Source organism: Sceloporus undulatus, chromosome 6 (assembly GCF_019175285.1).
Source record: "Sceloporus undulatus isolate JIND9_A2432 ecotype Alabama chromosome 6, SceUnd_v1.1, whole genome shotgun sequence".
Taxonomy (NCBI): Eukaryota; Metazoa; Chordata; class Lepidosauria; order Squamata; family Phrynosomatidae; genus Sceloporus; species Sceloporus undulatus.
In genome coordinates, this window is record NC_056527.1 from 3600335 (window position 1) to 3614363 (window position 14029).

Consider the following 14029-nt stretch of genomic DNA (forward strand, 5'->3'; position numbering starts at 1 on the left):
ATTCTCCTTTGTGGCTTTCTAGGCCTGTAAAAGTAACATCTGCCTGGACCTTTCCCCCAACCACTTCTTTGATGGGAGGCTGACTGGGCACAAAATGGTGAACTGGGATGTCAAGGTACAGCTGTTGTGTCTCAGTGGCTATTGTCAGATAGGAACAAATAGCTGATCATCCCCAATCTTTTCTCAGCAAAGTTGGCTCTTCATATTGCCGGCCAGCATTGCCTGTCATCACTGATGAGGGGAGACACAGTCCAGCAACATCTGGAGCCCCAAATTTGGTAAACCTTGGTTTGGGGTGACTGTTCAAACCAGCTCCAGGCAATCTGTGGCAGAGGGAGCAAAAATACAGGCACTGAAGATGGAGTCCATTGAAACAGTGTTCTTGCTAGAACTGTGTTTCGTTCAGGCCTCCTGCTCTAAGATAAGCTTTATTGGTGGCATATGGTGCGGCAGATGAAACACATTTGAGAAGCTTTTCAGTTCTTTTGTTGATGGAGTCCAGCATCTTCTCACAGCTAGCTGTAGAACTGAATCCCCAAATATTTAATACTCTCCAGGCTTTCCCTGGCTGGCAATGTGGGTTGCCATGGGGAGCCCCTGGTCTAGGGTAGATCTACCTGGCTGAGACTTTGGGAGATAGATGTCCAAGGTTTAAATGGTGCAGAAGTAAACAAAGAAATTTAAAATGCACAAGCATTCCTCATCTCCTCCCTCCCAATAGCTATGGGAACTTGGCAAGCAAGTTAGTGACATGAAAATTCACTCCCCCAGTCCATTCTCAGCCTTCATGTCTCTTCCCAGCCTCAGGCTGCCAAGGGAATGCAAAAAACCACCTAACAAGTGTACTAATGTAAGTTAATCCTTTCTTTACCACTGGATGGCTGATAACAGCTGGCATCCTGTTGAGAAGTAACATCATTTTAAATTGACTTAACTGATGCGCAAGGCTGAATTTATCATTACAAAATGTTTGTAATCCTAGGCAGGGAGTGTAGATATAGCTACACCATTGGGACCAATTGCACAAACAGAGCCAGCAGCAGAGTTGTTGCATATCATTTCCCAATACACAACATGTTTTGTTGTGCAATTGTCCCATTGGATAATAGTACATTTTGCACAGTACCCTGTTGTATACTGCAGTTCATTAACATGGTTGCATATGATAAAGTCCATCATCATAAAGTTACACATCATAGTCTCTGATACAAGGTCTCTGCCAGCGTTTGGCCATGATGCCAACAGGGACTACAAAGCCCATCTGCCTGGCAGCAGACATCAGACTCAGTACTATACAGCAAAAATCCACCAAACAGTGATACATTGATTGGTACAACCAAAATGCACAAAAGGTATGTTGCAAGCTTTCAAACCTCCACTGGCTTCTTCAACAGGCAACGAAGCCAAACATCAGACAGGAGGGGGAAAATTGACAGTTATTCACTGACCTGCATTTTGTCAAGATATTGTTGGTGTTGTTCTGAATTGAGATGGTATGGAGGAATATCAGTGTAGGCAGGCCTCTCTTCCTTCTGGCCATTTGGCACTGGGAGAAAGAATATTTAAAGGCCATGAAATAAAACTTAAATTCCATTAGCAACACAAATAGGTACCTTCTTTTTTACAAAAAGGTACATCATCATATTTCCCCCCCTCATGTATGACTTTTAACACCTTTCCCTGATGAAAAAAGCCAGTGGAGTTTTGAAAGCTTGTGACATGTATTTAATGCATTTTGGTTGGTCCAGTAAAGGCATTACTGTTTTGTGGATTTTGGATATTACAGCCCCCCCCCCCCCCAACCCTGGGCTTGCTCTCTACGGATTTGAGCATCTGTGGATGGCAAGCCTCATTAGCCCTAATGCATGCAGTGGCAGCATGCACACAGCCATTAGAAACCACAGGGCTTGAGGTCCTGTGGTTTTTGACATCCATGGGGTGTGTGTGTCCAGAATGGATCCCTCTCACGGATACTAAGGTCAGGCTGTATTGTAGTTTGCAATATGGCCAACATGGCTATCCCTGGATATATATAGCCTGTTTCCTCCAGACCTTTAGCTAGCCCATGCAAGTGAGAGAGGCAGTAACTGAACAGACTTGGGACTAGCGAGTTTAGCAACACAAGGATAGTAAGACATTGGGAAGAATTCTGATTTCTCCTCTATTGATAACCTTCAACATGACAGGCTGACAAGTTAATAGGACTCACATTCCAGGACAGCCAATGGTATTGAGGTCACACATAGGAACTCCTTAAGAGTTTTCTTCCTTGGGAACATGCACCTTTAGAAAAGGGCTTGCATGAGCCATGGAGGCACTACTAGACCCTTCTAGAGAGGGCAAAAAGGTTGCAACTTTCTGTGGAACTGGTTGCCTGACAGCTTTGATTCTTGCAGGATGTGGTGAACTGTGTCGGTGGCTTGGGCGTGCTGCTTCCCCTGCTGGACCAGGTGGCATCGCAGAAGGAAGAGTCCCAAGACAACCAGGAGACCCATGACTTGGTTGGCCCAGAACTGACCTCCTCACGCAACGCCCAGGGCATGCTCATCCCGCTGGGGAAATCCTCAGGTGACAGAGCCAGGCGTATTGCGGTTCTTAATAACTACGGGTGGGAGCTGTTTGCTAGTGGAAGGAGGGATATTGTTGAAGTGTGTGTTTATAAACCCAAACAGAGTCAGGAAATAGATAAATAAATTTAAATTATATATTGGTGTACCTCAACTACCAAAGCCCCTGACTAAGAAGCTCCCTTTCACAAAGTCTTTTTACATTTTTCCAGCCTCCCTTTTTTCTTCCTTGTTCTCTGTCTGACTGAAAGTTTTTAGTAGCATTAGCATTGGGAGGAGGGTTGGAGAAACAAGGACTTTCAGTGCCAGATTGCGGCAGTGTGTCTGCAGTAAACAATGCAATAAAAGCTTGGGGTGGGTAATAATGGGATTCATTTTGCACATGGATATTGTTAGGTTTGGGTAGAAAGTCTGCTGAATCATGTTGAATTGCTCTTCTCCTTTCTTGAGGAGCCTATTGCTGTTCATCCCATGTTATTTCTGCCTCTGGTACCAAAGTTTCTCTTAAAGAATTCTCAGGATCACATCTATCCATGGATAGATGTGATCCTGAGTATTCTTTAAGAGAAACTTTAATACCCACCCCAAGTTTCATGCTCATCACCAGACCTTCACATCTATTGCTACAGATCTTTATGGACTATATATTTATTATTTATGGGTTACTGATTGCTTGCTAGACCTACTGTAAACCTTTTAGCATTTATTTATTATGTATACATTTAATTTTCATGTTTATTTCCTGACTCTCCCTGTTTGCTCTTCTGAATCAGATCCTATATCCCTTTTTTTCCACGTTAACAAACCCAACCGGTCTTGCAGTTGGGTGAGGAACAGTCTGTTCGTGGGGCTTTACTATTGAACAGGCATGTCTATAAGAAACCACTGTAAGATTTTCTTCTTTGGGACTCAGTGGAGTTAGGCAGCTTTGATGGCAAAGAGGTGGTGAATCCATTCTGAAGTTTATTTATTTATTCATTCATTTTGTTGGATTTATATCCTGCCTTTCTCCCAAAATGGGATACAAGGGGGCTGTTTGAGTCCATTAAAAAAAAATTCTGTGTGAAGTCAAAGGCTTTCATGCCAGCATCCATAGTTGTTTGTGGGTTTTTGGGCTATGTGGCCGTGTTCTAGAAGATTTTCCAGCATCTGTGGCTGGCAGCTTCAGAGAAAGCTGGCATGGAAATGAGTGGTGTGTGTATATATATTTATATACTGTGTGACTCCCGGTTGGGAGGAGTGATTTCCATTTTAATCTGTGTATTGTTCTGAGGACTTGCCATTCAACAACAGAATAATGCACAGATTTAACATGGAAATCACTCCCCTCAACCCAGGGCCACAATATACTGTATATATACACCCACACTCTTCTCTGAAAATGCCATCCACAGATGCTGGTGAAACATCTGGAATAAACTCTTCTAGAACATGGCCACATAGCCCAAAAAACCTCATAAAAAACTATTTATTTCTATGCCACCTTTCTCCCAGAAAGGAATCCAAGGCAGCTCACAGATAAATTTTAAAGGAACTATCAGTGTCTTGCATAGCTCCTTTAAAGTTTGGACTGAAAGACCTGGAGCGGATTTCCCCTACCCTTTTGCCACTACAGCCATCTTCCTCCAAAGTTAGCACTGTGTTTCACATGAAGGCACATGCCTTTATAGAAGGATTGTTTCTCCATCTACAGAAGGCAGACTGGAGCGGAACGGAGTGGCTGCTTTCCTGCTGTTGGTGAAGAACTTTCTCTGCGGTCATGCTGTCAATCAGGAGAGCCTGGTCCAGTGCCACGGACCGGCCATCATTGGGGCTTTGCTCCAGAAGGTAGGAACATCAGTACAGCTTGTGCCAGGTTCAGGGCTTTACCACGTGAGGATAAGAAGTGGAATTTCAACAGGACAAAAGCATTACTGGCTGGTGCTTATCACACATTGTCGTATCTGTCAAGTTCATTCTTCATTAACCAACCAGGTTTTTGCATACAACCATAAAAACAAACCGACCCCACATTCAAACATAATTAAGATAAAATAATTGAATTGGTAATGCAAAACATCCAGGATAGGTCACCAGACAGGTTAGAAATTTCTGCTTTTGTCAGGGCTAACTTTACATGCTTGGCCATTGGATAGGATACTAAACAGTCAGTTCTGCTAATAAGAATATCAGTTGGGGGAAAAGGAATAGCATTGGTAATATGAACAATGAAAGAATCAAGGTATTGAGTTCTTAAATTTAAATGCAAAGAGCATGCTAAAAATAATTTCTCCATGTTTCTGCAGATATTTGTACATTGTCTGTATTGGGTATACCATCATATTGTTATTTTACCCATTATTTTTACTCATTATAGTATTTTTATTCATTATCATTTATTTTATGCTCTATTTCTTACTCAGCATTTTTACACTTTATTATTTATGTTTGCAGTTTCAAACAGTATTGGTTATTAGTTTTGAACACTGAGTATATTACATGGTTTTAATCTGCTGTGGCCCAAGCAATGATGCAATAAACGTTTTTCATTCATCCTTTCTGCGCATTGTAGGTCTCCAGCCAGGCAATGGACATGAATGTGCTGATGGCATCTCAGATCCTGATGGAGCAGGTGGCCTCCGAAGGAAACAGCCTTTTGCTACACCTGCTGTACCAATACTTGCTGTTTGACTTCCGCATCTGGAGCAACTGTGACTTTGCAGTCCGACTAGGTACAGAGCAAACTCTCCTTGCAGCCCACTGAAGGGGGATACTATATAATCCAGCCTTCTCTGGCCTGGGATCCTCCAGATGTGGGGGACTATAGCTCTCATCACCCTCATGCTGGCGAGGATGATGAGCATTATAATCCACAAGATCTTGAGGGGATCCTCCTTAATATATAGAAAGCTAGATGGAGTTAGAAACCTCTTTGTTCCCACTTGCCTAATTTTTTCTTCTGGTTTTGGGCACTTTTGCCACAGCTTGCTTAACATGGAGCCATTGAGAAATCGCGTGGGATGATTTTAAGTGGGTTTCTATCCCTAATACCAAATTAATAATATGTTGGTTGTCCTGTGACAGGAAATTATTTGACATGCATTCTGCAGAAGGTCTTGGAAAGGAAGCTAGCCAATTTCCATTGGACATTAGGCAGTGTGATGCTCAGATGTACCAGGCCTTCCTTCCTCATTTTGACTTTTATATTTCCCAGGTCACATCCAGTACCTGTCCAACATAATTAAGGATCACAAACAAAGGATCCGCAAGAAATATGGGGTTCAGTACATCCTAGACTCCATCAGGACTTACTATGGGTAATAATTTCTTCTGGTCCTTGAAATCCAGCATATCACAATGTAGGACATACCACCTGTTTCCCTTTCATTTTGTCTCCACATTATCTGTTATTTGGTCCGAATCAAAGCCTAATAATAAATTGTACCACCAGGTTTGGTAATGCCATTCTACACGTACTAACCAAGCTAGATCCCGTTAAGAAGGGGTTAATTTACCAAGAGAGATCTCTCTTGCCAGTCAAACTTCATGTGAACTATTGTTGTTTTTGTTAACTGACCTCAAGTTGACGTTAATTCATGGTGACCACATGAATAAGATACCTCTAAGACCTCCTGTCCTCAACTCCTCCGCTCAGGTCCTGCAGGCTCATGGCTGTAGCCTCCTTGACTATCCACCTGATCTGCAGTCTCCTATCATTAGCCATCTTTCCTAGCATCATTGTCTTTTCTAATGATTCATGCTTCTCATGATATGGCTGAAGTAAGACTGCCCCAATTTAGTCATCTTGACTTCCAGTGAGATTCTCAGCTCGATCTGTTCTAGGACCCATTTGTTTGTCTTTTTGGCTGTCCATTGTATCCTCAGCACTCTTCGTCAGCATCTCATCTTCATGAGTTGATTTTTTTTTTCTATCCATTTTCTTCACTGTCCAGCTCTCACGCCCAAACACAGTTATGGGAAATACTATGACTTGGACAAGCCTAGCTTTGGTCGGTTGCTAGCTAGGTTTCTGGTGTGGCCCTGTGCAGACCCATGTTTTAGGCTGGGGTGGAGGATTTTCATATATTCATCCTGGTTGGGGGGCATCGTGCCACTTCCATTCTGGCCTGCTTTCCAATGTTTGGTGTTTGTCTGTTTGTGTTGTGGTTTTGATGCGGGAAGATGTAAACCACTAAATTGTGGACAGTTTGTAGTCATTTTGGCTGCAAAAGTGATGTCCTGTGAGCAATGCTTTCACCATCCCTGGTTTGGGACACAGAGGCCAAGTTTCAAAAAGTGTCCAACTGACTTTTTTCCACTGAGTGTCTCCTGTTTGCTTCCCTCTTTGCCTGTTGAAACTTTTTGCAATGTGACATGGTAGGTGGTGAGTCCTGTTGGGCAAAGCTGTGGAAATAGCCACAAGGACTGGGGCTATATTTACTTGGTACCCTCCTTCCCCTTGCATTTTTATGCTTTCATGAATTGGGACAGTTGCAGCTGAAAAGTTGGGCTAAGTAAACCTTTGACTTGGTCCAGCAAGGCATTATCTTTTCATGATCATCTTTTCCTTTCCTCCCACAGGATGTGTAAGGAGAAGCCCATCGCAACCGATGATATAAGGACAGTGCAGACATCTCTCTTCAGCCTGGTGAAGGACTTCCTCTGCAGGACCTTCTCCACAGAGGAGATGCAGAGCACTCTGAACTACCTGGCAGCCGTGAATGAGGAACACCAGGTAGGGCTTGTATCTGGGTGCTAGGATTTTTTTTGTCTCCGAAATGGGGTGCTTCTCTGAATCTAGCATCTCAGCCAGTCACTCTTTTTATGTCTGTCTTTCCCACCAGAAAACATATCCAAGCGGTAGCTTTGTTGGGTGTACAGCAAAATAGAATAACATCCAAAATCTGCAATACAGTGATACCTTTATTGGGCCAACCAAAAATGCACAAAATGCAGAGGTATTAAAAATCATACAGGAGGAGAAGAAAAGAGGACGCTATTGGAACCACAGACCTACGTTTTGTGAAGATGTTGTTTTTGTTCTGTCAGTTAAGATGGTCTGGAGGGATATCAGTGCAGGCAGAGGCCACTTTCCACTTTGGTCCTCTGGGCTCTAAGAGACACAAAATCTAGGCAGTAAAATTTCAACACCATGAGAAACAGAAAAAGTAACTTCCCTTGAGATCCAGGCTGTCTGTGTCCTGTGTGACGCTACCTGCCCCTTTCTTAAGGACTCTATTTAGCTTTACCTAAAACAATACCTAAAAGATTTTTCCAGATACAACAGATAAGAGGCTTCTTGAGAAATTCAGTGTTCTTCAGCCTAAGAAAGGGATGGGTAGGTTCACTCACGAATGAAACAGCCTGGATCTCAAGGGAAGTTACTTTTTCTGTTGCTAATGGAATTGAAAATTTATAGCCTGGTTTTTTTTTGGGGGGGGGGGGCTCTTTTGTCTCCCAGACCCATAAATCCATAGAGAGGAGTGGCCTCTGGCCACGTGGATATCCCTCCAGATCATCTTAAGCGATAGAATAAAAACAACATCTTGACAAAATGTAGACCTGTGACTATAACACAGTCATTATTTCTTCTTCTCCTGTGTGGTTTTTAACATCTTTGCCCAATGAAGAAACCAGTGGAGCTTCAAAAGCTTTTTGTCCAGGTTATCTTGATAGTCTCTGAAATAAACCCATGCAAACCCAGTGTACATTCCCTGGATGTGTCTGCACTGTTCCCTGTGCTGTAGCTTTCTATAGGATTTAATGTTACTGGGGCATTGCTGTTGCTCTACATTCCTCCACATCCATTCTCATGGTGAAATACTGTAATATAAGAAAAACAGTCACCATACCTGCACTCATTACCTATGAGTATTATGCCCCATTTTGCCCTAGCTGGCTTGGATACACATCAGCTAGCATGAAATCTCCAGGTATAGCACTGCATACTGTTTGAAGACATGTGCAGACACCCATTTATTTTTATATTCTTCCAAAATATGGATTCCAGATTTGGCGAAAGTAGAAAAGGCATGTGAAAAAAGGTGGATTTGTTAATTCTGGATTAAATCTGGATTAGTGTTACTGCTTAGTACACTGTAAATGAGATAAATAGTGATATAGCCAGAGAAGACCTGGAACTAATGACAACCAACAGTTAGAGATCAGAGGGCAGCTTTAAAAAACAAAAGCAAGCTGAGATTTAGTTCATCAGTTCTGGATGGGTAGAGTATACTCCCTACTGCATCTTTTTGCAGCATCTTCCAGTTGTTTCAGGGGAGCTGCTATAATTCTTCTGGTTGTTCTTGCAGGTGTGTGGGATGCTGGAGGTAATTCACAGCTTGCAAAAGAACTCCCCATCCCAGGAACAGATTTATACTTTCCTATTTGAGCCGGGAAATGTGGAGATCCTGTTCTCGCTACTTGTCCAGCGGAAGTTCTCAGATGAAGTGCGAGAGAGAATTTTCAAGGTGAGAATGCTGTGGGTTTACTTTGGGTTTACTTTGGTCTTTGTGATTCTAATCTCTCACTGGATTCTGCTAGGGATGGAGGTCCTACTGGGACTAACATATTGATTATCATGGATGCAAAATGCCATCCCCCATTCTGAGCCGATACCTTTCGATGGTGCCTGTGATTTATGTTCACGGTGTACATGATCCAAGGAAAAGCTGAACCCCAGAAAAGCCATTGTCATGGCTCTCCTGTCCCCATGCATCACAGCACAAATGATCCATCGAATTGCCTTTTTGTGTAAACTGTACTAGCATAAATACTGTTTAGGGGAAGAATTAGGGGTTGCAGCAGACAATCTCTTATGAGACTCTACTAGGCATAGAAGAATTGCCAGGTCCCAGTGAATCGTCCACATTGAACATGATGAACACAAAATACTATCCAGCATGGTGTAGTGGTTTGAGTGTTGGACTGTGACTCTGGCAACCAGGGTTTGAATCCTGGCTCAGCCATAGAAACTCACTGGGTGCCCTTGGAGAAGTCATACTCTCTCAGTTGCAGAGGATGGCAATGGCAAACTTGCCAAGAAAACCCCATAATAGATTCACCTTAGACTGAAAATTACTTGAGGGCACACAACAGCAGTTTAACAGATAGCTTTATTCTCTTCAGTAATATCTAACACAGCCCTCCCCAACCTTGTGACATCTCAGTTGTGCTGCACTACCATTCTCTTATTCCCACAACCAATGTTGCACTATAACAGCCAGAAATGGGGTTTAAAAATGATATGGTGCTCGGAGTCACTCTCAGTAGCTCAGGGGCCCTCAAATTAGATGTCACCTCCATTGTCCTTGCTCCATCCAGATCCTGTACAAGTTGCTGAAGTATGAGAAAGTGAACGAACGGAGCAAATACCGATTGAAGCTGAAGGACATTGGCTACCAGGGCCTCCTCTCATCCCTGAATGACATTCCAGTTTCCATGCTCCTCTTCCGGTGCCTCTTGGAGCAAGTCCTTGGATCAGGTAGGGCAAGTGAGGAATGGTTGTGCCTTTGCCTACAACTGGTACAGGTGGCCAAAGATGCCCTCCGCAATTTGGAACTTGGAGCGGAGTCGGGTAAAGGTCATTCTCCTTCAAAATGTTGCTCAGGTGGACCATGATTGATTACTCAGCACCCACCTGGTTTACTTTGCTTTCTTCTTGCTGTACTTTGCTCGCCCTGGCATATCTTTTTCCTGGCCTTACCATTCATGACAGAATGTGGATCTTGTGCCTCTGCTTCTAAACTTTCATATCTTGTGGGTTATCATTTCATACTGACACACCAGTCTGAACATAGCTATTTCAGGGAGCTCTTGTGTGCATCAAAACAGCCTGGACAATGATTCTGGCTGTACCTTTGTTGTGCTGCAGTAGATTGTAGGTATTCAGATCTTTGTGGAATTAAGTAATCCTGTTAGAAAGGGTTAACTCACACTCTATCACTAACATAGATCCTTATCATATTATTAAACAAATCTGACAGGCAAACAAAAAGAAGCATTTTTTCCTCTTTTTTTCCTCCCTCTGCTTCCCCCCCCCCCTTTCCTCCATGTGACTCTTCTTCTCTTCAGGTTGTAAAAGTGTGGCAGTGTTGCAAAAGCATCATTTTTGCCAAACAATTATTTCAGCTTGGCATAAGGAACATTTCTTATGACACTTTAATGACCCTCTCCCATGGTTTTACAGATGTCATGCAGGGGGAGAAAAAAACACCACACGTCATTTTGTTTGCCTGCTGGGCTTGTTTAATAATGTGATAAAACTCTTATAAATTCCCAGATATTAAGTGTGTTGCCACAGAATAGCTGTGTTCACATCAGAGTGGGGGACAAATACATTATCCCTTGTTCTCTTGTTAAAAAGTAAACCACAGTGCTGAAAATAGCATAACCACAGGACTGTCTGATTCACACAGGTGTCATGTGTGTATAGACACCCCATAACAAGATACATACCTATACACTCTAATAGGTATGCTCTTACACTAACTGTACATTTTGTGTGACTGCCTGTATTCATATGCACATCTACTTATGCCCTGCCTTTTCAGTCTGTGTGCCACAGGAAGAGGCTTGAACATTAGTGTGTGTCCTGCATATACAAGCAGATGTCATGGAAACATAGGAAGCTTGTAGTCAGTTCATCTGCCCCAGTATTGTCAACTCTGACTGGTATCGTTGGCTCTGCAGAGTTTCTGCTGGTGGTCCCCATTCTCAAACCAGTTTGATGTAGTGGTTTTAGTGTTGGACTAGGACTTAGAAAGACTAGGGTTCAAATCCCTGCTCAGCCAGGGAAACCCAGTGAGTAACCTTAGGAAAGTCATGCTCCGAAGCCTTGAAGGAAGATAGATCTCCTCTGAATAAATCTTACCAAGAAAACCCTGTAATAGGTTTGCTTTAGGGTTGCCACAAGTGATAAATGACACAAATGTGCACAACAAGATGGTCTCCATCCAATTATATCCAGGCTTGACCCTGCTTAGCTTTCAAAATCAGATGCAGCTGGGTGTGTTGAGAATAGCATTGTGCCCTTGATCCCAACTGTTCTCCATTGGAAGTACTATCCATCTAAAAGACTTGTGTGAATGAGAATTTTTAGTAGCATCCCATATCCCTGGTCTCCATTGTATCTGTAAGAAGTAAAAACTGTTTGTTGTTGCTGTGACCAAGGCTCTGTTTTGTTCCTTCCTTGCTTATTTTCAGATTCCCCGAACTACAAGGATTTAATGGCTGTCGTTTACCTTTCTCACCGGGCTGAACTGGCTGTCAGGCTAGACATCTGCAGGAAGGTAAGAACCAAAGGCCAGGACTTAACATGGCAACATGCTTCACCCAGTTGCAGTGAAATGGCCCATTCACATGGAAACAAAACAACCAAAGGGTTCTGGCAAAAACTATAAGGGAATAACAGCACCCTGGAGCAAAAAAACAATGTAGTATCTAAAAGGGTAAAATTACTCCACTGGAAGATCTGTAAAATGCTAAGGGTGAATAAAATATCCAAAATATAAAACCAGAGAAACTAAACCCTGGAGAAAAGCCAATAAAACAACAGAAAGGGTGGAGAAAATCCCCCCCCCTTTTTCTTATGGCAATTATAAACAATTCTATTAATAAAAACAAAAGGCCAGATGCGTTTCAACCTACGTCTTCTTCAGTGGCCTGCCAGTGTTTAAAATATAAAATGTATAATAACTCCTTAGCAAACAACGTGACTTTGCTGAATTGTTTTTATTAATAGAAGCTCTACTGTAGTCTGAGATTGGAAATGGTAGAGAAATATCCCATGTACGTGGGGATGTGAGCAGCATGGGGAGTCTTGCAGCTGTCGCCCATCTTAGACTGGAGATAACAGTGGGATTCAGGTTGCCTTCCCAGTTGAGAACTTCCTACATGTAAGAAAGCTCATCAGCCTGAAGGGATAGCATTTTGGAGATGAGTAAATGAGTAATCCCCAAACTCCTCATAGGTTGGAAGTTCCCCTTCCTTACCAGAGCAGTTCTCATCCTTTTCTGTCACCCCAAAATCTGCCATTGTCAGTGTGTGGCTATGAGCTGGTAAGTAATGGCTTTGTATTTCCCTCTAAGCTGTTCCACCGGATTTACTCCCAGCACGACATGGTGAAACAACTGTCCAAGCTCGCTGGCTGGCAAGACACTCTCACCAAGCTCTACATCAAGGAGTCCTACCAGTCCCGCCAACACAGCCTGTCTGGCTCTGCCAACGGTGGGGGCTGCCTCGACCTCTTGAAGATCACAGAGCAGCCTGGCACAGAAATGGGGAAGGAGTTGGCGGACTCCGTGAATCCCTCTGCCACTGACCTCCATGACCTAGACGTCTTCCTCCCACTGGGCTGCGAGGCCTCGGACCAGGAGTTTTCCGAAGGCTTCTCAGACCACTCCATCTCTCCCACCAGCCAAAGGGGCAAGCCCTACCCTCCGTATGGCTTCAAGTGCTTTGACTCCCTGGACCTGGCCAGCCATTCTTCCTCTTCCAATAACATTGACATCCCTGGGCAGGGAGAGGCCCAAGCCGGAGACATGGTCCAGGCAGACCGGGTCTACCACCCGCTCTCTCCCTTCTCCATGTCCCCCTTTGACTTGGGCTTGGACATGGGTAGCACCAGCTCTGCAGCAACTGTAGAGAGTGGAAACCAGACGCCGGTGAGCCTGCCGGGAACTCCGTCCCCCCTGGATAATTTCAAACCCTTTCCAGGCACACGGGCCCGAAAGAGCTCCAGCCTCTCAAATGTGCTGGATGACACCAGCTACCAAGAGACTTTGCCCAGCGACAATATCTCCAACACAAGTAATCCTCAGGTGAGCTTTTTCTTCTCTCCCAGGTTGCTGCAAGGCATAAAAGAGGCATACAAGGGGAAGCTCTGATATCTCCATCTAAGCCCCCAGACCCTTTTCTAAATTAGGATGTTGGAACAAGAATGGTCATATAGCAGTAAAGCTCCTGTTTTGTATGCAGATCTGATACTGAGCTAGATTAACTACTGGTCTGAATCAGGGTGATACAATCTTTTTATGGCAACCAAAGCGAAATAACTCGGCACGGCTTATGGCAAGAGTGGCCTACAGGATCATTTTGAGGGAGGCTGGGACCTCAGGACCTTCTGGTCACTTACTCCATTCCCCTAAAGAAGGGGGAAATATTTTTGGTGGGAAGAGTATCATGGGGGAGTGTGGCCCTACAAGAGCTCCTGGGAGGGCTAGTGTCACCCCATAGCGTTTCACAGAGAGCCACCTCTGGCTGATATCTTCCATGCATCTCTTGGCTTCATCCTCCACAGCAAACTCCTGAGGAAGAACTGTGCAACCTCCTTACCAACATCATCTTTTCTGTCACCTGGCGAGGAGTGGAGGGCTGGGACGATGCGGCCTGGAAAGAACGGGGCCAGGTCTTCTCTGTCCTCACCAAGCTGGGTTCAGCCTGTGAACTGGTGCGCCCACCAGACGAGATCAAACGGAGGTATA

General features: G+C 43.9%; 1 protein-coding gene across 2 annotated transcripts in view; it reads left to right on the forward strand.

Annotated features, from left to right (window-relative positions):
- Window positions 1-14029, forward strand: part of NBEAL2 (neurobeachin like 2) — a 122669-nt gene that overhangs the window by 70791 nt on the left and 37849 nt on the right. For both annotated transcript variants that reach the window (XM_042472582.1, XM_042472583.1), the window contains 11 exons: window positions 23-115; window positions 2397-2568; window positions 4261-4394; window positions 5119-5278; window positions 5761-5863; window positions 7128-7281; window positions 8858-9016; window positions 9870-10029; window positions 11751-11836; window positions 12635-13366; window positions 13846-14024. In XM_042472582.1, the coding sequence (XP_042328516.1) occupies window positions 23-115; window positions 2397-2568; window positions 4261-4394; window positions 5119-5278; window positions 5761-5863; window positions 7128-7281; window positions 8858-9016; window positions 9870-10029; window positions 11751-11836; window positions 12635-13366; window positions 13846-14024 (2132 nt within the window). The remainder of the gene's footprint in view (window positions 1-22; window positions 116-2396; window positions 2569-4260; window positions 4395-5118; window positions 5279-5760; window positions 5864-7127; window positions 7282-8857; window positions 9017-9869; window positions 10030-11750; window positions 11837-12634; window positions 13367-13845; window positions 14025-14029) is intronic.